At 48.6% G+C, this 23652-nt stretch overlaps 1 protein-coding gene across 1 annotated transcript in view; it reads left to right on the top strand.

The window, feature by feature from the left end:
* Positions 1-23652, top strand: part of dnai4 (dynein axonemal intermediate chain 4) — an 82583-nt gene that overhangs the window by 54084 nt on the left and 4847 nt on the right. Inside the window, exons 11-15 of the mRNA XM_072440517.1 lie at positions 10553-10707; positions 14219-14376; positions 20242-20366; positions 20451-20549; positions 22703-22929. Coding sequence (XP_072296618.1) covers positions 10553-10707; positions 14219-14376; positions 20242-20366; positions 20451-20549; positions 22703-22929 — 764 coding nt within the window. The remainder of the gene's footprint in view (positions 1-10552; positions 10708-14218; positions 14377-20241; positions 20367-20450; positions 20550-22702; positions 22930-23652) is intronic.

Consider the following 23652-nt stretch of genomic DNA (forward strand, 5'->3'; position numbering starts at 1 on the left):
GGGTCAGAGGTTTCAACAGTCCAGGGGTCAGAGGCTTCAACAGTCCAGGGGTCAGAGGCTTCAACAGTCCAGGGGTCAGAGGCTTCAACAGTCCAGGGGTCAGACTTCAACAGTCCAGGGGTCAGAGGCTTCAAATGTCCAGGGGTCAGAGGCTTCAACAGTCCAGGGGTCAGAGGCTTCAACAGTCCAGGGGTCAGACTTCAACAGTCCAGGGGTCAGAGGCTTCAACAGTCCAGGGGTCAGAGGCTTCAACAGTCCAGGGGTCAGAGGCTTCAACAGTCCAGGGGTCGGGCTTCAACAGTCCAGGGGTCAGACTTCAACAGTCCAGGGGTCAGAGGCTTCAACAGTCCAGGGGTCAGGCTTCAACAGTCCAGGGGTCGGGCTTCAACAGTCCAGGGGTCGGGCTTCAACAGTCCAGGGGTCAGAGGCTTCAACAGTCCAGGGGTCAGGCTTCAACAGTCCAGGGGTCGGGCTTCAACAGTCCAGGGGTCAGGCTTCAACAGTCCAGGGGTCAGGCTTCAACAGTCCAGGGGTCGGGCTTCAACAGTCCAGGGGTCAGAGGCTTCAACAGTCCAGGGGTCAGAGGCTTCAACAGTCCAGGGGTCGGGCTTCAACAGTCCAGGGGTCAGAGGCTTCAACAGTCCAGGGGTCAGCGGCTTCAACAGTCCAGGGGTCAGGCTTCTACAGTCCAGGGGTCAGGCTTCAACAGTCCAGGGGTCAGAGGCTTCAACAGTCCAGGGGTCGGGCTTCAACAGTCCAGGGGTCAGGCTTCAACAGTCCAGGGGTCGGGCTTCAACAGTCCAGGGGTCAGAGGCTTCAACAGTCCAGGGGTCAGAGGCTTCAACAGTCCAGGGGTCAGGCTTCAACAGTCCAGGGGTCAGAGGCTTCAACAGTCCAGGGGTCAGAGGCTTCAACAGTCCAGGGGTCAGGCTTCAACAGTCCAGGGGTCAGAGGTTTCAACAGTCCAGGGGTCAGAGGCTTCAACAGTCCAGGGGTCAGGCTTCAACAGTCCAGGGGTCAGGCTTCAACAGTCCAGGGGTCGGGCTTCAACAGTCCAGGGGTCGGGCTTCAACAGTCCAGGGGTCAGGCTTCAACAGTCCAGGGGTCAGGCTTCAACAGTCCAGGGGTCAGAGGCTTCAACAGTCCAGGGGTCGGGCTTCAACAGTCCAGGGGTCAGAGGCTTCAACAGTCCAGGGGTCGGGCTTCAACAGTCCAGGGGTCAGGCTTCAACAGTCCAGGGGTCGGGCTTCAACAGTCCAGGGGTCAGAGGCTTCAACAGTCCAGGGGTCAGAGGCTTCAACAGTCCAGGGGTCAGGCTTCAACAGTCCAGGGGTCAGAGGCTTCAACAGTCCAGGGGTCAGAGGCTTCAACAGTCCAGGGGTCAGGCTTCAACAGTCCAGGGGTCAGAGGTTTCAACAGTCCAGGGGTCAGAGGCTTCAACAGTCCAGGGGTCAGGCTTCAACAGTCCAGGGGTCAGGCTTCAACAGTCCAGGGGTCGGGCTTCAACAGTCCAGGGGTCGGGCTTCAACAGTCCAGGGGTCAGGCTTCAACAGTCCAGGGGTCAGAGGCTTCAACAGTCCAGGGGTCGGGCTTCAACAGTCCAGGGGTCAGAGGCTTCAACAGTCCAGGGGTCAGAGGCTTCAACAGTCCAGGGGTCAGAGGCTTCAACAGTCCAGGGGTCAGAGGCTTCAACAGTCCAGGGGTCAGAGGTTTCAACAGTCCAGGGGTCAGAGGCTTCAACAGTCCAGGGGTCAGAGGTTTCAACAGTCCAGGGGTCAGGCTTCAACAGTCCAGGGGTCAGAGGTTTCAACAGTCCAGGGGTCAGAGGCTTCAACAGTCCAGGGGTCAGAGGCTTCAACAGTCCAGGGGTCAGAGGCTTCAACAGTCCAGGGGTCAGAGGCTTCAACAGTCCAGGGGTCAGAGGCTTCAACAGTCCAGGGGTCAGAGGTTTCAACAGTCCAGGGGTCAGAGGCTTCAACAGTCCAGGGGTCAGAGGCTTCAACAGTCCAGGGGTCAGAGGCTTCAACAGTCCAGGGATCAGGCTTCAACAGTCCAGGGGTCAGAGGCTTCAACAGTCCAGAGGTCGGGCTTCAACAGTCCAGGGGTCAGGCTTCAACAGTCCAGGGGTCAGGCTTCAACAGTCCAGGGGTCAGAGGCTTCAACAGTCCAGAGGTCGGGCTTCTACAGTCCAGGGGTCAGGCTTCAACAGTCCAGGGGTCAGGCTTCAACAGTCCAGGGGTCAGGCTTCAACAGTCCAGGGGTCAGACTTCAACAGTCCAGGGGTCAGAGGCTTCAACAGTCCAGGGGTCAGACTTCAACCGTCCAGGGGTCAGAGGCTTCAACAGTCCAGGGGTCAGGCTTCAACAGTCCAGGGGTCAGAGGCTTCAACAGTCCAGGGGTCAGGCTTCAACAGTCCAGGGGTCAGAGGCTTCAACAGTCCAGGGGTCAGGCTTCAACAGTCCAGGGGTCAGAGGCTTCAACAGTCCAGGGGTCAGGCTTCAACAGTTCAGGGGTCAGAGGCTTACACCCGATCGGGAGACTAAATCTCACGATTTTAAGATATTTCAATCGTCCTTTTGTATTTTGTAGCGAAGGCGAGCGGGGGTGTTTCAATCCCAGAATGCATTGCGTAAGTCAAATTTCACACCGTGATAGAGCGTGACATGTACTATGGACACTGCAGTGGCGCCGACAGAAGCAAACCAACATTTAAAAGGCAATATAACGACACTTAAGCGCGTTCTGTTTTGTTACAGACTCATGTGCGTTGCGCGGTGCGTCAGTCAGTCCTTTGGGATGAAAGAGAAGATCACCAACGATACAAATATTCGACACGGCGGATTAGAAAAGACCGGTCAGTGAGTCGGCGAAATAATTGACAAATAAAAGATTTTGATGTTTTTCAACAAAATGGTGATATTTCTTTTCCAGTCGGCTAGTTTCATACCGGGTCGGTCGGGTTACGGCTCTCTGGTGTTCTCTAGTTTTCAAGTCATCAACCTTTAAAGTACAAATCAAATGTTATTGAACAAACTTCCCAATGATAACAGTATTTTTTTTTTTTAAATCAGTGAAAATGGTCATTTGTTAAATTAGAACCATATTTTTTGGGACTCAGTATTTATTGTGAGTATATTTGTATATTAAGATAATGCTTTAATATGACACAGGGGGAAATGTGGTTGTTGCAGTAGAAACAGGAGGAAAGGACAGATTATAGTTTCAAACACACTCTTAATAAAACTCTTATTAACAAAAACTCCTCTTCTATCTTAATAGGGAATGGAGGGGGGGAAATAAAATAAAATAGATACAAATAAAAAGATAAAGATAAAAATTAAAATAAGATAATAAAATAATGATAATAAAATAAAGTAAAAATAGCTAGCACAAGACTAGGTAATACTATAAGCAGGTAAGTAAACCAAATAAAAACAAAATAGAAAACTCTTATTTACAGGTATTGCACATGGTTGATTCAGTATTGCACATGTTCAGGACTAACAGTGTTTGTTATAAAGTCTGACAGCAGCAGAAGGAAAGACCTGCGAAACCTTTCCTTCACACATCGAGGGTGGATCAGTCTCTCACTGAAGCTGCTCTCCAGAGCGGACAGAGTGTCCTGCAGGGGACAGAGTGTCCTGCAGGGGGTGACACTCATGGCCAAGCATAGATGTGAATCTAGCCAGGACCCTCCTGTCCCCCACCTCCTGCACCAAGTCCAGAGCACAGCCCAGGACGGAGCTTTGTCCAGCTTCTTCTTCTCCGTTATTGTATATTTTCTGTTTGTTGTAAGATCAGCTTTGAGTCACAGAGAGTAAAATTAGTTACTACTATGATTTATTAATTACAGATCCTAATTAAGTACTTAAGTGTTTCATTCTGAACACTTTCTCAACATTTTCATGGAGGCTCCTCCTCCAGGCCAAGTACGTGTCAGGTTTGTGGCGATGCAAGCCTCTCCACAATAAGGATGCAGTAAACACATTTAAAGTGCATAGGACAGGTCAGACTGCACATTTCAACTGGAGTGAACATGATTATAGTTCAGCTTTTACTCAACTTTTGCCTATTTCCTACTTCCTGGTTGGACATGGGCAGCAACTATGACTTCGGTAGAGGTAATTCCACTTACCTAGCAACCATACTGTAAACAAGAGCCAAAATCCATATCAATTACACAATAATATCATTTGCCAATGAATATTACCTTTATTTTGTTGATTGAAACTGTCAGAAAAAGGTGCCAGTTGTGTGTAAATTGCAAGCCATGTTTGATGTACTTTTGAGCCAATGGCGGCTCTCGGTGAATGTCGCCAATTTAGGGAAGGCACGTTTATTTGTAGAGCACAATTCGTACTGGGGAGAAGGAAGTCTGGGAGTCCGTGCTCAGACTGCTGCCCCCGCGACCCGGCCCCGGATAAAGCGGCAGAAGATGGATGGATGGATGGAATTCGTACACAAGACAATTCAAAATGCTTCACACAACTGGAACAAAATGAATTCAAATCACATGGACATCACAGAAATCAGAAAACCTAAATCAGAACCATTAGCAGCTCATATTTACTGAAATCAAAAGCTATGTCACATTTGATCATAGAAGCCGTTCTTTGATAAGAGCTTCACAATTCTTGCCTCATTCAACTTGTGAGTTTGTGGAGAGTTTCTGCTTGAACATCTGTGCAGGACATCATATCCTCCCAGAGCTGCTGTTTGGATGCTAACTGTCTCCTAGGCTACCGCCCTCATAGATCGTTAGCTTGAGGATGCCACAAAGGTTCTCTATGGGTTGAGGTCAGGAGAAGATGAAGGTCACACCATGAGTTTCTCTTCTTTTATGGCCATAGTAGCCAACGATGCAGATTTTGCGATGCAATTTGACTTAACTGTGATACAATGTGAATATATGATTATATTTCTGTGGTGTATTTTATCTGCATAATAGTGATATTTTATCTGCATCATTAGTCTAAGAGAAGAACGGGTGTGTGACAAACTGCATTTGTGAAGGGGTCGTAAAGATGGGCCAAAGGATGTTTACCCGAGGGGGGGTGACAGCCCAGAGGAGTTTGGGTAATGTTTACCCAAGGCTTGATCTCTACGGAAAAATACCAAGTGCCTTGATGTGAGGCTGACCAATGAGAAATGTGACCCGCCTATTCCAGAATATCTAATAAAACCAACCAGCATGGGAAAAAACGAGGTGAGACGCAGGAGGATCACGCAGGCTGCTTACCACAGCCTGCGTGATCAGTCCCGGCGTTTTCTCCCAAGCTTGCCATACAAATGTCTGATATTTCTGTGTCGTTTCATATTCTAAGTTGAATTGTGTTCTCGATGTGTTACGGAATAGCATCGGTGTTTGTCTGATTCCATGACATTTTCTGGTCCTATCGAGCCGGACGACAAGCTGCCCCTTCGCGGAGATTGACGGGTGAATCTGTGAAAGTCTCTGCACAGCTAAAGGAAGTCCACTTTTCCCGTGGCCGCCCATCGCACCTCATTCTCCGCGAGGAGAGCGCATCGTTTCGAAGCAGCAGGAGAACACAGGCGACAAAGAAGGTCAGACAAAACATTGTGTGTGAAAAAGAGTTAGCCATAAAACGTTTTATGCATTAGTTTGATATTTCTGAAAAATATTGTTAGCTTTCGAGCACCAATGAAATTTCCCCATGTGGGACAATAAAGGAATATCTTATATTTCTGAAAAATATTGGTTGGCTTTGTGTAGATAAGTTTCTCACATAAAGGAGTTAAATTGCTCACCACGAGTTAAGTTTCTCACCGAAAGAAAGTCATGATGCTTTATGCCGAGTTGTTACTGACATAAAGATGAGTGAATGTAAGCGCTGTGCACGAGCCAAGTAAGTAAGAGAGAAGTGTGAATGTGTGAATGAGGATTAATAAGTAATTAAATCAAATCAAATCAATTTATTTTTGTAAGGCCCAAAATCAAAACAGTTGCCTCTGAGGGCCACAGGGAGAAATGAATCAACAATGTCTGTGGTGGCGATGAAGTCAGACAATGTCTGTGGTGGCGAGGGACGATGTCCCAGGGTCCTCTGTCCTTAGACTCTCCTTCTCGGCCAGGAAAAACTACAAAAAAAACCTCTTTGGGAAAAAAGCGTAGAAACCTGGAGGAGTTCCAGTGAAGGAGAGATCCGACTCTCACAGACGGACAGACGGACACAAGGAGACTGGAGCTGGACCCACTCTTCAGGCAGAAGAGGGACCGTCTGAGTCGAGCCGGACCCAATTAACTAACAAGTGTGAATCACAATTAACCATACAAGGGTCACAAGGCGTTTTTCTGAGAGATCTAAAATTTGCAGTCACGGGTGAATCATTAAACACCACGTTTATGTCCGGAGGAATCTAATATGGAATTTTCTCTAGAAGCTTGACATTGACCGTGACTGTAAAGCAAGTAGCATTTCTCTCAGACGACGAGACCACATAATGCCAGAATTATCACCCCAAACTGTAAAAAGACAAAGGAAAAGTCATAAGAGGATGTTGGAGGGAGACTTCCAGTATGCTCAGATGACGTGGCAGAGAGGGGGGGATAAGGGGGATCAACAAGGCAGGAGAAGGGAAAGCAGTTCAGAGGATGCTCTGAACTGATGAAGTAAGCAAAACTAAACCCAGCTGGTTTTAAGTATTAGTATTTGAGAGCTCTGTAGAACAAATTTAAGGGTTTTGTTTGATTGACAACAATCAATTATAAAGATTTTATTAAATTTGATAAGAGATGAAGATGAATTCAGATTTTTATAGATGGCCAATTTTTGGGGGAATGTGATCACAGACAGGACACTTCCTGTCCCCGACATAGAAGACAAAAGTTGTGTTTTTACGGTATTTGTGTTTTTACGGAAGCTATGTTTTGTTTTGTTTTGTTTATTTTTGGACTTGACGAAAAATATCTTTTTGGACTTAATGCATGACTAGATGAAAGTACAGGACGAAAAGACAGAAGTGTTTTTAAATTTAGGATCAAAAACAGGCACAGGCCTGGAAGTGATAATATGGGTAAATTAGTGACTACTGATGTTTTTGGACATAGAACGGGCAGTAAGTAAAGTGATAGTAAAAGTTATATCAGTAACTTATTTATTTGTATTATCATGAGGAAACCTCGTATTGCATGTAGACGTAAGTGAGGGAATAAGTTAAATAGTGACGTCAAATGCCCTCCCAGTAAAGACATGACTGTGTGTCATTAACTAATGGCAATTGATGCAGAAGTGGGTGGACATGGGAGGATATGGGTCATAAAGATAGTCAGAGATAAGGGGCTATTGACTGGCAAAGACTCTGGAGGAGTGTAGAGCAGCGTAATGTAGGAGTAGAATACATTTTATGAGACCCGCAGATTACCTGAAGATAGTGAAAACTAAACAGGGGGATGGGTGAATCAATACATCAGTTTAGAAGCAGAATGACAGGGATATTTTAAAGATAACTAACTGGAATCCCAGGGGATGCAGCGTCTGATAGTTATATCAGCAGCAATTAGGAAGTAAAAGCAGGTTACAAGTGAGGGTAAAGAGTAAGTGAAAGAGAGAAAGAAAAAGGAGGTTTAGAAATTTGGAAATGTGTGTTTCCTCCGTTACAAGAGGAAGACAGAGACAAAGACGAGGGGAAGACAGAGAGGAAGACAGAGAAAGAGACAGAGGGGAAGACAGAGAGGAAGATGTGATGCATGACAGAGAAAAGACAAAGAAAGTAGGCAACAAGGGGAAAAAAAGGTTGATAAATGGACAAGGGGAAGGTTTAGAATCATTTTGATTTTAATACACATATAGACTTGTTAGAACAAACTAATACACAATGTTTGTAAAGCACCACATGAGCAGGTGTGAGGGATTGAGTTTGGAACTCACCTGAAGCACATATAGAAGATTAGCACATATTACATTAGATGTGTGACTTTATTCAGGCCACACCCACAGAGGAGATGTTATGTTAATTATGTGAAGAATTCTAAGTTGTGAACTGACCCTTATGGCCAGCTCAACGGGGGAATTATAATCAATAATTATTATTGTTTGATGTATTTATATTGCACACATACGCACACACACACACACACACACACACACACACATACACGCGCGCACACGTGGAGACCAAACATTTATAGTTTGAAACATTTAGTTTGAAACACGTGAAACATTTAGAGTTTGAAACATTTGGAGTTTGAAACAAATGGTGGTAAAACAGATAGGTTTGGCAGTATAGGATAACAGACACACAGACTGATTGACCCACACAGGGTGGGGGCCCAGCGCCGTGGAAGGGGGGGCTCAGCCAGGGATGTGACCACTGAACTGTGAAAGGTCAAGAGGTGACATTGCGGAGTGGAGTGACAGACGCAATTCCATCTCTTCCTTGATTACATACTGGATTAGTGAACGTTGTAAACTATCTGGACTATTTAATTTTGTTTAAATGTAGAATTGTATAGAAGTTTGAGAAATGGGCAAAGCCAAATCTCAAAAAGGAGGGATATGTACGTGCAAACAAATATTCCGAATCAATAATTACTAAATTGTAAACAAGAAAACTGTTTGAAATACACTGAACTGTCGAAAAGACTTTGTTTATCACCGCAGCAAGATCGTGTTGGAGATGTGGTGTTTACAGAGACGAGTCAAGTGGACGAGCAAAGTGGACGGAGCCACACCGTGTCGTCCTGACCATTGGAGGGACGAGAACATGGGTGCTCTCATGGGAAAGTGAGAGAAATGTCTGGACAACACACCGGCATAGCCATAACATCGCAGACGCAGGACTTCGTTTGTATGAGTTTTGTCCAGAGTCTACGGTAGAGTACGATACTTTGCTACAATGGATGGGGAGACAGATTCTACAGTACGCAAAGTGCTATACTCTGCTACGATGAACGAGAGCCAGAGGCTACGGTGCGCAGAGTACCATACTCTGCTGAAAGAATCAACAGTTATCATTGTCACAAGCGATGACGGTAATATGGGTGCTGAACACCTGTATTATGCGCCGGACAATCGGTAACACGTGACAAAAGAGACAGCAGAGAGGCGAAGGTAATCTCGCCCAATCGGGACAATCGGGACAATCGGGACAATCGCTCAACATACACAGAAATGGAATATAGAGGGAAGAAAATAAGTGATCAACATGAAAAGGGTTATGAAATGTGAAATGTATAATGTATAATTGACATGACAGTAGCTGAAGAAACACAATGGCATATTGTTGCCACTGTTGTTTGCACTAACTAAGAGAGTTTTTTATCTGCTACAACATCACTACATGTAATGTCAATGAGATTATGAATTGAGATGGGAAATGTACCAGTTCATATGTGTCATAGGTGTGACCGAAGCGAGCAGCGGAAGAAGGTCTCTTAAGAAACCAAGCAAGGACGTATGGTGGTGTGGGCACACAGTGCTGAGAGGGCACTTGGAGGCAAAGGGTGTAGGACGTTGTGCCTATGTATCCCTTTTGTGGCCAGTCATGGTCAGAACAAAGATCAGCATCACCCAGAACCATACTGCAGGGTCAAGGTCGAGAGGTTAGTGGACAATCTGGTCCCAGTAGCACCTGATACTACGTATTTGATTCTATTGGGGTGTCCAGAGGGGTCCCTGACGAGTCAAACTGACTGACCAGAGAGCAGCGGGTTTAAGGGCTTTCCGCTTGTACTTCTATATTTCCCATCACACCACACAAATTATAGACAAGATAAATTGTCTGTTTGTCAAATTACAGAGATTGACCAATCTGACTCAAAATTTAGGACAGTAATATAGCCATGTAGACATGTTGTGGGACGAGACAAAAGAAATGTGTTCAATGTTTGAAGACTGTGCATCAACTTTTTGAGTGTGAAAGTGTCATTTTAACACCAATATGAAAGACATGTTGAAAAATGAAAAGAGTAATGTGTTTGGCATATGAGACAGTGACTAATGCTTTGATAAACAGGAGGGAAATGTGATAAAATGTGAATATATGATTATATTTCTGTTATGTATTTTATCTGCATAATAGTGATATTTTATCTGCATCATTAGTCTAAGAGAAGAACGGGTGTGTGACAAACTGCATTTGTGAAGGGGTCGTAAAGATGGGCCAAAGGATGTTTACCCTAGGGGGGGTGACAGCCCAGAGGAGTTTGGGCAATGTTTACCCAAGGCTTGATCTCTACGGAAAAATACCAAGTGCCTTGATGTGAAGCTGACCAATGAGAAATGTGACCCGCCTATTCCAGAATATCTAATAAAACCAACCAGCATGGGAAAAAACGAGGTGAGACGCAGGAGGATCACGTAGGCTGCTTACCACAGCTTGCGTGATCAGTCCCCGCGTTTTCTCCCATGCATGCCATACAAATGTCTGATATTTCTGTGTCGTTTGATATTCTAAGTTGAATTGTGTTCTCTATGTGTTAAGGAATAGCATCGGTGTTTGTCTGATTCCAGGACAATAACACAGTCTGTAGCACCTGTCCAACTGGCCCTAACACCTGCTTTTGTCCATTGTATTTCCACGTGTCCCCCAGTGGCCAGAGAGGGTCTTTCCCTGTGACAGCCCGGTCACTGCACTGGACTTCTCAGTGAAAAGCCCGTGCCAGCTGGCCGTGGGCATGGAGGACGGCACAGTGATGATCTGCAGTGTCCAGACTGACCACAGCAGCAGCTCGGTCCTCCACAGCCGGTCAGAGCGCAGTACCACACATGGACACACGGGGGACAACATGTCGTGTCACACATGGACACAGGGAGGACAAACATGTCGTGTCACACATGGACACACGGGGGACAACATGACGTGTCACACATGGACACACGGAGGACAACATGACGTGTCACACATGGACACAGGGAGGACAACATGACGTGTCACACATGGACACAGGGAGGACAAACATGTCGTGTCACACATGGACACAGGGAGGACAACATGTCGTGTCACACATGGACACAGGGAGGACAAACATGTCGTATCACACATGGACACAGGGAGGACAACATGTCGTGTCACACATGGACACAGGGAGGACAAACATGTCGTGTCACACATGGACACAGGGAGGACAAACATGTCGTGTCACACATTGACACAGGGAGGACATCATGTCGTGTCACACATGGACACACGGAGGACAAACATGACGTGTCACACATGGACACAGGGAGGACAAACATGTCGTATCACACATGGACACAGGGAGGACATGTCGTGTCACACATGGACACAGGGAGGACAAACATGACGTGTCACACATGGACACAGGGAGGACAAACATGTCGTGTCACACATGGACACAGGGAGGACAAACATGTCGTGTCACACATGGACACAGGGAGGACAAACATAACGTGTCACAAATGGACACAGGGAGGACATACATGACTTGTCACAAATGGACACAGGGAGGACAAACATGTCGTGTCACACATGGACACACGGAGGACAAACATGACGTGTCACACATGGACACAGGGAGGACAAACATGACTTGTCACACATGGACACAGGGAGGACAACATGTCGTGTCACATATGGACACAGGGAGGACAAACATGTTGTGTCACACATGGACACAGGGAGGACAAACATGTCGTGTCACACATGGACACAGGGAGGACAAACATGACATGTCACACATGGACACAGGGAGGACAAACATGACTTGTCACACATGGACATAGGGAGGACAAACATGACGTGTCACACATGGACACAGGGAGGACAAACATGACTTGTCACACATGGACACAGGGAGGACAAACATGTCGTGTCACACATTGACACAGGGAGGACAACATGTCGTGTCACAAATTGACACAGGGAGGACAAACATGTCGTGTCACACATGGACACAGGGAGGACAAACATGACTTGTCACACATGGACACAGGGAGGACAAACATGTCGTGTCACACATGGACACAGGGAGGACAAACATGTTGTGTCACACATGGACACAGGGAGGACAAACATGTCGTGTCACACATGGACACAGGGAGGACAAACATGTCGTGTCACACATGGACACAGGGAGGACAAACATGTCGTGTCACACATGGACACAGGGAGGACAAACATGACTTGTCACACATGGACACAGGGAGGACAAACATGACTTGTCACACATGGACACAGGGAGGACAAACATGACTTGTCACACATGGACACAGGGAGGACAAACATGACGTGTCACACATGGACACAGGGAGGACAAACATGACTTGTCACACATGGACACAGGGAGGACAACATGTCGTGTCACAAATGGACACAGGGAGGACAAACATGTCGTGTCACACATGGACACAGGGAGGACAAACATGACGTGTCACACATGGACACAGGGAGGACAAACATGACTTGTCACATATGGACACAGGGAGGACAAACATGTTGTGTCACACATGGACACAGGGAGGACAAACATGTCGTGTCACAAATGGACACAGGGAGGACAAACATGACTTGTCACAAATGGACACAGGGAGGACATACATGTCGTGTCACACATGGACACAGGGAGGACAAACATGTCGTGTCACAAATGGACACAGGGAGGACATACATGACTTGTCACAAATGGACACAGGGAGGACAAACATGTCGTGTCACACATGGACACACGGAGGACAAACATGACGTGTCACACATGGACACAGGGAGGACAAACATGACTTGTCACACATGGACACAGGGAGGACAAACATGTCGTGTCACACATGGACACAGGGAGGACAACATGTCGTGTCACAAATGGACACAGGGAGGACAAACATGACTTGTCACACATGGACATAGGGAGGACAAACATGACGTGTCACACATGGACACAGGGAGGACAAACATGACTTGTCACACATGGACACAGGGAGGACAAACATGTCGTGTCACACATTGACACAGGGAGGACAAACATGTCGTGTCACACATGGACACAGGGAGGACAACATGTCGTGTCACAAATGGACACAGGGAGGACAAACATGACTTGTCACACATGGACATAGGGAGGACAAACATGACGTGTCACACATGGACACAGGGAGGACAAACATGACTTGTCACACATGGACACAGGGAGGACAAACATGTCGTGTCACACATTGACACAGGGAGGACATGTCGTGTCACAAATTGACACAGGGAGGACAAACATGTCGTGTCACACATGGACACAGGAAGGACAAACATGACTTGTCACACATGGACACAGGGAGGACAAACATGTCGTGTCACACATGGACACAGGGAGGACAAACATGTTGTGTCACACATGGACACAGGGAGGACAAACATGTCGTGTCACACATGGACACAGGGAGGACAAACATGACTTGTCACACATGGACACAGGGAGGACAAACATGACTTGTCACACATGGACACAGGGAGGACAAACATGACTTGTCACACATGGACATAGGGAGGACAAACATGACGTGTCACACATGGACACAGGGAGGACAAACATGACTTATCACACATGGACACAGGGAGGACAAACATGTTGTGTCACACATGGACACAGGGAGGACAAACATGTCGTGTCACACATGGACACAGGGAGGACAAACATGTCGTGTCACAAATGGACACAGGGAGGACAAACATGACGTGTCACACATGGACACAGGGAGGACAAACATGACTTGTCACACATGGACACAGGGAGGACAAACATGTCGTGTCACACATTGACACAGGGAGGACAACATGTCGTGTCACAAATGGACACAGGGAGGACAAACATGACTTGTCACACATGGACACAGGGAGGACAAACATGTCGTGTCACATATGGACACAGGGAGGACAAACATGTTGTGTCACACATGGACACAGGGAGGACAAACATGTCGTGTCACACATGGACACAGGGAGGACAAACATGTCGTGTCACACATGGACACAGGGAGGACAAACATGTTGTGTCACACATGGACACAGGGAGGACAAACATGTCGTGTCACACATGGACACAGGGAGGACAAACATGTCGTGTCACACATGGACACAGGGAGGACAAACATGTCGTGTCACACATGGACACAGGGAGGACAAACATGTCGTGTCACACATGGACACAGGGAGGACAAACATGTCGTGTCACACATGGACACAGGGAGGACAAACATGACTTGTCACACATGGACACAGGGAGGACAAACATGACTTGTCTTGGATCTGATTCCAGGGCGTGTGTGAACAAACACGTGGACCCGGTGCTGCAGCTGAGGTGGACGTTACAGGAGGTCAGTCTGAGAGAGGACAAGGATGAAGCTCTGGTCTCCGTGGCAACAGATGGACGGGTCTGCAAGTGGTTCGTCTCCAACAGCGGACTGGACTGTATAGGTGCTGGATCTACTACTAATACTACTGCCATCTACTACTAGTATAACATATACTAGTATGTTTGTTGCTCCTTAAACTGTCATTACTACTTCTACTTACTACTATTACAGCCTACATCTACCTATTACTACATACTATTACTTAACAGTAGTGGGCCGTGGGTCTGGGGCTTGGGCCTTCAGTGATGTCATACACAGTCCCACCCGAATAAATCCACCTCTTATTACATCATTATGATGCCACGGCTCTAGACGTTTAAACAGACGTTTCTTTACCTTGTCCGCGCTCGTTCTTCACGCGTTCTCCGTGCCGTTCTCCGTGACCTGCCGATGTCCGCTCGTTCTCTGCCCGTTTTCCACGCGTGGTCTGTTCCTCGCGCGTGTTAACGTGTTTTCAACGCGCCGCCTGTAACAGGCTTTGCAGCGTCGGCGTAGGACGACCTCTTCTTACAATGTCCAACTTTTCTTGAAAATCGATATCTTGTCCTCCTTCCGCCCGTTCTGGGTTGAAAAAACAGCTTAGTAATACAGGATTAATGTGTCTGTCACATCCAGTTTCCTCGTTCAGAGTTTCTGAGGTTCCATAGCCCCGCCCATAAGACCTGCTTCTCAATATTGGTGATCCAATCAAAAGACGTGCACCTGATGCACCTGCTGCTCCTGTGGAACAGCAGCAGACGTACAAGAGCAACTCTGAAGCTGATTGGTTGACACATCATTTTCATTTCCATTCACTATAAGCATCACCAGCTCTGTTGAGTCTGAAGGCCTCGGCAGATTTCAGATCCTGGCAACAAATGAGGCTGAATATGATTGGATAAAAGATCTAACATAAGACCAGCCTCCAAATCTGTACCTGGGGCAGAAGCAGTGCAACAAGAGGAACGCCATGAAATGAAGAGTAAAACGCTAAATCTGGGGAATAATTTAATAAATATTTGAGGGAAAAATATATATATATACTTTTAAATCATATTCTGATTATGTTTAGATAGAGAAGGCCTTGCTGGTCCTGACGACCACCACTGTTACTTACTAAAACTAACTATTACAACCTACATTAGTCGTTCCCAACCTGGGACCCAAAAGATTCTCAAGGCGGCCCTCAGGCGGTCCTCAGGGGTCAGAGAACAGAGGTTTGACCTCGATAGAAAGTGGAGCTTCTCTCTGGGCCTCAAGATTGACTGTCACAGGTTCGTTTTAGCTTCCGTGAAAAATGATGTGTGGTGATTTTTATCAACAGTCCCAAAACAATGGTAGAATATTTACAGTGTAAAAATAAAAGGACGACTGTTAAACAAAGTATTTACAGGATCAAAATACTTTCAGCAGCGACAATCACAGGGTCTCACAGCAGACATGCTCTCCTGGGCTCTCTGTCCCAACAATGAGCAGAGCTCCATTTTAAACCCCTAGCCCCTCCTCTAGCCCCTCCCCTGGGCAAACCAATGAACAAAGGATGGGGGTTAAACACAAAAGGGGCATAAATCAACACAAACTCCCAAAATCATATTTTCCCTTGAACTCATAATGAAGTCTCAGCCCTCCACACGGCTCAGACATTAATAACACAGGAAACAATAATACATGACAAAAACACACATTTCAAACAAAATGGTCGAGTCCTCTGGTCACGTGACCAGACCAAGCGCGGCAACCTGCGCTTTAAACCGCGCCTCGGCAGTGTCTCTGGTTGGCCCACAGGGGGCAGCGACAGGAGCAGTGACAGGCAGGGGGCAGTGACAGGAGGCTGTGACAGGGGGCAGCGACAGCAGCAGGTGAGTGTGGTGTGCAGACGCCGAGTCTCTACAGGGAGGAAAAGTGTCTGTGCAGTGGGGAAAAGTGTCTGTGCAGTGGGGAAAAGTGTCTGTGCAGTGGGGAAAAGTGTCTGTGCAGTGGGGAAAAGTGTCTGTGCAGTGGGGAAAAGTGTCTGTGCAGTGGGGAAAAGTGTCTGTGCAGTGGGGAAAAGTGTCTGTGCAGTGGGGAAAAGTGTCTGTGCAGTGGGGAAAAGTGTCTGTGCAGTGGGGAAAAGTGTCTGTGCAGTGGGGAAAAGTGTCTGTGCAGTGGGGAAAAGTGTCTGTGCAGTGGGGAAAAGTGTCTGTGCAGTGGGGAAAAGTGTCTGTGCAGTGGGGAAAAGTGTCTGTGCAGTGGGGAAAAGTGTCTGTGCAGTGGGGAAAAGTGGGGAAACGGTTCAGGGAAGTGACAGGTCATGATGCAGTTAATTGGGCGCTCCGCAAATGCAAAGAGCGCACTGTGCGCGGGAGAGACGGGAAGGCACGCCGGGTGTGGACGTGACGGGGCGGTGAGGACGTGACGGGGCCGTGAGGACGTGACGGGGCGGTGAGGACGCCCCGTCACACTGACTAAAACCTCAGTTTTTTCCCGAATTAAACTGGAGAAAGTTTCCTGTCATGTCTAAAATGCAGTTACAAATCCATTGGTGTAATTAGGAGATGTAAAACTGCATCATCAGCAAAACTGTGGAGGTTGATTTCACGACTTTGAACAGCAAAAGCACAAGACATGAACCACCAGGAGCTTTACCATCACAGGCCCGTAGCCAGGATTTCTATGGGGGGGTTCTTTTGTGTCAAGGTGGACCTTTTTATCAAGTATCAACCCGGTTTTAGCGAAAACGAAACTACACGGTTACCGTGTGCAAAAATGACCTAGTTTCGTTTTGTGCTCGCTTCTGATTGGTCCTCCTGGCTGGTGAGGCTCACTACCTCTAATATCTGTCCCTCAAGTGGAAAATGATACAAAATATTGAAAGTTACTGATATAGACGGACTTTTTCGGCCCAAATGGGCGGTTGGTTCGAACCCCCCGAACCCCCCCTGGCTACGGGCCTGCATTATATGAGAACCACTGCTCGTGAGGACGCTGGTGGTGCTGTGGCAAGAGAATGACCGAAGGATGAACCAGCCTGTGTCTGCGCATGTGCCTGCACATGTGTCTAAGCATATGCCTGCGCATGTGCCTGCACATGTGTCTAAGCATATGCCTGCGCATGTGCCTGCGCATGTGCCTGCGCATGTGCCTGCGAGTGTGTCTGAGCATGTGCTTGCATATGTGTCTGAGCATGTGCCTGCGCATGTGTCTGAGCATGTGCCTGCGCATGTGCCTGCGCATGTGCCTGCGCATGTGCCTGCGCATGTGTCTGAGCCTGTGCCTGCACATGTGTCTGCGCATGTGCCTGCGCATGTGCCTGCGCATGTGCCTGCGCATGTGCCTGCGCATGTGCCTGCGCATGTGCCTGCGCATGTGCCTGCGCATGTGTCTGAGCCTGTGCCTGCACATGTGCCTGCGCATGTGCCTGCGCATGTGCCTGCGCATGTGCCTGCGCATGTGTCTGAGCCTGTGCCTGCACATGTGTCTGCGCATGTGCCTGCGCATGTGTCTGCGCATGTGTCTGCGCATGTGCCTGCGCATGTGTCTGCGCATGTGTCTGCGCATGGGCCTGCGCATGTGCCTGCGCATGTGCCTGCGCATGTGCCTGTGCATGTGCCTGCGCATGTGCCTGCGCATGTGCCTGCGCATGTGTCTGAGCCTGTGCCTGCACATGTGTCTGCGCATGTGCCTGCGCATGTGCCTGCGCATGTGTCTGCGCATGTGTCTGCGCATGTGCCTGCGCATGTGTCTGAGCCTGTGCCTGCACATGTGCCTGCGCATGTGCCTGCGCATGTGCCTGCGCATGTGTCTGAGCCTGTGCCTGCACATGTGTCTGCGCATGTGCCTGCGCATGTGCCTGCGCATGTGCCTGCGCATGTGTCTGCGCATGTGTCTGCGCATGTGCCTGCGCATGTGTCTGCGCATGTGTCTGCGCATGGGCCTGCGCATGTGCCTGCGCATGTGCCTGCGCATGTGCCTGCGCATGTGCCTGCGCATGTGCCTGCGCATGTGTCTGCGCATGTGTCTGCGCATGGGCCTGCGCATGTGCCTGCGCATGTGCCTGCGCATGTGCCTGCGCATGTGCCTGCGCATGTGCCTGCGCATGTGTCTGCGCATGTGTCTGCGCATGTGCCTGCGCATGTGCCTGCGCATGTGTCTGCGCATGTGTCTGCGCATGGGCCTGCGCATGTGCCTGCGCATGTGCCTGCGCATGTGCCTGCGCATGTGCCTGCGCATGTGTCTGAGCCTGTGCCTGCACATGTGTCTGCGCATGTGCCTGCGCATGTGCCTGCGCATGTGCCTGCGCATGTGCCTGCGCATGTGCCTGCGCATGTGCCTGCGCATGTGTCTGAGCCTGTGCCTGCACATGTGCCTGCGCATGTGCCTGCGCATGTGCCTGCGCATGTGCCTGCGCATGTGTCTGAGCCTGTGCCTGCACATGTGTCTGCGCATGTGCCTGCGCATGTGCCTGCGCATGTGCCTGCGCATGTGTCTGCGCATGTGTCTGCGCATGTGCCTGCGCATGTGTCTGCGCATGTGTCTGCGCATGGGCCTGCGCATGTGCCTGCGCATGTGCCTGCGCATGTGCCTGCGCATGTGCCTGCGCATGTGCCTGCGCATGTGCCTGCGCATGTGTCTGAGCCTGTGCCTGCACATGTGTCTGCGCATGTGCCTGCGCATGTGCCTGCGCATGTGTCTGCGCATGTGTCTGCGCATGTGCCTGCGCATGTGTCTGAGCCTGTGCCTGCACATGTGCCTGCGCATGTGCCTGCGCATGTGCCTGCGCATGTGTCTGAGCCTGTGCCTGCACATGTGTCTGCGCATGTGCCTGCGCATGTGCCTGCGCATGTGCCTGCGCATGTGTCTGCGCATGTGTCTGCGCATGTGCCTGCGCATGTGTCTGCGCATGTGTCTGCGCATGGGCCTGCGCATGTGCCTGCGCATGTGCCTGCGCATGTGCCTGCGCATGTGCCTGCGCATGTGTCTGCGCATGTGTCTGCGCATGTGCCTGCGCATGTGCCTGCGCATGTGTCTGCGCATGTGTCTGCACATGTGCCTGCGCATGTGCCTGCGCATGTGTCTGCGCATGTGTCTGCGCATGGGCCTGCGCATGTGCCTGCGCATGTGCCTGCGCATGTGCCTGCGCATGTGCCTGCGCATGTGTCTGCGCATGTGCCTGCGCATGTGCCTGCGCATGTGTCTGCGCATGTGTCTGCGCATGGGCCTGCGCATGTGCCTGCGCATGTGCCTGCGCATGTGCCTGCGCATGTGCCTGCGCATGTGCCTGCACGTCATAGAAAAAGAGCAGTTACATTCTAACGTCACAAAGATAAGATAATGCTTTAATATGACACAGGGGGAAATGTGGTTGTTGCAGTAGAAACAGGAGGAAAGGACAGATTATAGTTTCAAACACACTCTTAATAAAACTCTTATGAACAAAAACTCCTCTTCTATCTTAATAGGGAATGGAGGGGGGGAAATAAAATAAAATAGATACAAATAAAAAGATAAGGATAAAAATTAAAATAAGATAATAAAATAATGATAATAGAATAAAATAAAAATAAAATAAAGTAAAAATAGCTAGCACAAGACTAGGTAATACTATTAGCAGGTAAGTAAACCAAATAAAAACAAAATAGAAAACTCTTATTTACAGGAATTGCACATGGTTATGGACCTGTGAAACGTCTCCTTCACACAGCGAGGGTGGATCAGTCTCTCACTGAAGCGTCTCTCCAGAGTGGTCTGAGTGTCCTGCAGGGGACAGAGTGTCCTGCAGGGGACAGAGTGTCCTGCAGGGGACAGAGTGTCCTGCAGGGGGTGAGACTCATGGTCCAGCATAGATGTGAGTTTAGCCAGGACCCTTCTGTCCCCCACCTCCTGCACTGAGTCCAGAGGACAGCCCAGGACGGAGCTTTGTCCAGCTTCTTCCTCTCCCTTATTGAAACTAGTATATTTTTTCTTACAGACATGATGAAACTGAAAAGAGTGAAAAGTGCTAAACGGAACGCCACAGAAAACCGAAGTGAGACTAAACCAGAAAACATCCTTTCAGCTCTGACTCCTGGAATGTGCTTCGACTTCCATCCGAAGGTACAACACTTTTTAATGTGTGCAGAATTTGTGTTGCGTTTTTGTCCTCACATCGTGTGTGTGTGTGTGTGTGTGTGTGTGCAGGAGGCGGGCGTGTACCTGGTGGGGACATGGGAGGGGCTTATTCACAAGTGCTCCACCTCCAACACGCAGCAGTTTATGGACACATACAAGAAACACTTTGTAAGTTCTTTTGATTTGAATAATGTCTACAAGCTATGCTGACCGCTGTGCTGACCGCTGTGCTGACCGCTGTGCTGACCGCTGTGCTGACCGCTGTGCTGACCGCTGTGCTGACCCTGTGCTGACCCTGTGCTGACCCTGTGCTGACCGCTGTGCTGACCGCTGTGCTGACCCTGTGCTGACCCTGTGCTGACCGCTGTGCTGACCCTGTGCTGACCCTGTGCTGACCGCTGTGCTGACCCTGCGCTGACCGCTGTGCTGACCGCTGTGCTGACCGCTGTGCTGACCCTGTGCTGACCCTGTGCTGACCCTGTGCTGACCCTGCGCTGACCGCTGTGCTGACCGCTGTGCTGACCGCTGTGCTGACCCTGTGCTGACCCTGTGCTGACCCTGTGCTGACCGCTGTGCTGACCCTGCGCTGACCGCTGTGCTGACCGCTGTGCTGACCCTGTGCTGACCCTGCGCTGACCGCTGTGCTGACCCTGCGCTGACCGCTGTGCTGACCGCTGTGCTGACCCTGTGCTGACCCTGCGCTGACCGCTGTGCTGACCGCTGTGCTGACCCTGTGCTGACCCTGTGCTGACCGCTGTGCTGACCGCTGTGCTGACCCTGTGCTGACCGCTGTGCTGACCCTGTGCTGACCCTGTGCTGACCCTGTGCTGACCGCTGTGCTGACCCTGCGCTGACCGCTGTGCTGACCGCTGTGCTGACCCTGTGCTGACCCTGCGCTGACCGCTGTGCTGACCCTGCGCTGACCGCTGTGCTGACCGCTGTGCTGACCCTGTGCTGACCCTGCGCTGACCGCTGTGCTGACCGCTGTGCTGACCCTGTGCTGACCCTGTGCTGACCCTGTGCTGACCGCTGTGCTGACCCTGTGCTGACCGCTGTGCTGACCGCTGTGCTGACCCTGTGCTGACCGCTGTGCTGACCGCTGTGCTGTTCTACAATGAGCTGTTTTGTCTCATGAAGCCAAAAAATCCTTAAAAAATGACTCTGCATGAAGTCTTTCCCACTGACAACAGTATTTATTGTGAGTATATTTGTATATTGTATATTTTCTGTTTGTTGTAAGATCAGCTTTGAGTCACAGAGAGTAAAATGAGTTACTACTATGATTTATTAATTACAGATCCTAATTAAGTACTAAAGTGTTTCATTCTGAACACTTTCTCAACATTTTCATGGAGGCTCCTCCTCCAGGCCAAGTACGTGTCAGGTTTGTGGCGATGCAAGCCTCTCCACAATAAGGATGCAATAAAAACAACTGGCAGACACTCCAGACACTCTTTCCCATATTTATTTGACGTTGCCATAGTGACAGGCGTCTCCGGGATGGGAACATCACTTTTAGATTGATTCTTTCCCGTGTTTGACCGTCCCTAGACGTCAGCGCGCTATCTGCCTCTGCACACGTCTGTACTGAGCGTCTGGATCTTTTACCACGACTCGCTCGTCGACGCCTCCACCTGATGTGGAACTTTTGTATCTTTAACGACGGACTCGGTATCGTATGCTTCCTCCCTAGATTTAGCTTTTGCTAAACTTAGCCTAAAGCGAGCTGAAAATATAGGTTAAATAGCCAGTTTAAGTCAAGTGAAGGAAAAGACCTTCACGACCTGAAATGGCAGCTGTAGTTCCCTGTTACATTGTGCTTTATGGGGAAAATACTTTCTGGACTGAGGAGGATTTTTTGGATGCAGTTCCAGTGGATTGGCCCCTGGGACTGACTCACGACAGGTTTAAGCAGCTTCACCCTCTCCAGATCATTTAATGGGAAATTGTCTTTGTATTTTCAATGACACGTAGCCATTGAAAATACAAATGTAGAATTTAGAACTTTGCTCTACGGCTTCTAATTTTAAAGTGTAACTTCACAGATGTAAACTGAGATACAGTACATATTTGCCTATAACAGAAAAGTAAGTAATAAAGTAAGTAATAATTACAGGACAACCTGTCATAGACTTTAGTTTTGTGGATCGGCCATAACCTGGTTCACTCACGATTGAGTGAATGATGATGTTGTCACTTATTAGTATTAATAGTTACTATTTAGGACTCTCTACACACATTTGTGCTTCCATCAGCATTCTTGACTCTGGTTATTTTTGTAATAAATAGGTAGGAGTCAGTAACTCTGCGTCCTCCATCAGGGGCCCGTGGTCAGCGTGTGGTGGAGTCCTCTGTGCTCGGACCTGTTCCTGAGCTGTTCTTCAGACTGGACTGTCCAGCTGTGGAAGGACGAGCGCTTCACTCCTGTGCTCAGCTTCTGCTCCGGACAGAGAGCTGTCCTGGATGTGCAGTGGTCTCCCAAGATGGCCCCCGTGTTTGGGGCCCTCAATGAGGCGCAGCTGGAGATATGGGACCTACAGCACAGCACGTGAGTGGACATTCTATCTGACACATGTGAATGCATAAAGTATGAAATAGCATCGCAGGAGGTGGAGGTGGAGAAGAGATGGAGAGGATGAGGAGGCTCATGGTTCTTGTGCTGCGGTAGATACAGAGCATACCAGGTTTAGGAGAGTTAATGCAGTAATGTGTGGATAGAAAAGGGAGACAAAAGAACAAGATTGGAAATAACTTTCATATTTTACTTTAAATGTATTCTAGATCCTAGCTCTGTGGTCACCATGACATCAGTGGAATGTTTCTCTGCACTTCTATTTGAGCATTTTAATAGAGATCATTTCTAATGATCAATATCAAGGTAGATGTATCAGTTAGCTGAAGCTAGTGCTACAAGCTGGCTGCGTTTGTAAAACTTAGACATTCGTGAGATCAGGTTCTCTTCATGGCTCAGCTCTTCTGCTCTCACTTTAAGCAGCTCAATGTTTACTCTGGTCACATGTTTGTGTTACTGTTGTTTACTCTGGTCACATGTTTGTGTTACTGTTGTTTACTCTGGTCACATGTTTGTGTTACTGTTGTTTACTCTGGTCACATGTTTGTGTTACTGTTGTTTACTCTGGTCACATGTTTGTGTTACTGTTGTTTACTCTGGTCACATGTTTGTGTTACTGTTGTTTACTCTGGTCACATGTTTGTGTTACTGTTGTTTACTCTGGTCACATGTTTGTGTTACTGTTGTTTACTCTGGTCA

This window comes from Eucyclogobius newberryi, unplaced genomic scaffold (assembly GCF_026437365.1).
Source record: "Eucyclogobius newberryi isolate DKJ021-1_F unplaced genomic scaffold, fEucNew1.0.hap1 SCAF_12, whole genome shotgun sequence".
Taxonomy (NCBI): Eukaryota; Metazoa; Chordata; class Actinopteri; order Gobiiformes; family Gobiidae; genus Eucyclogobius; species Eucyclogobius newberryi.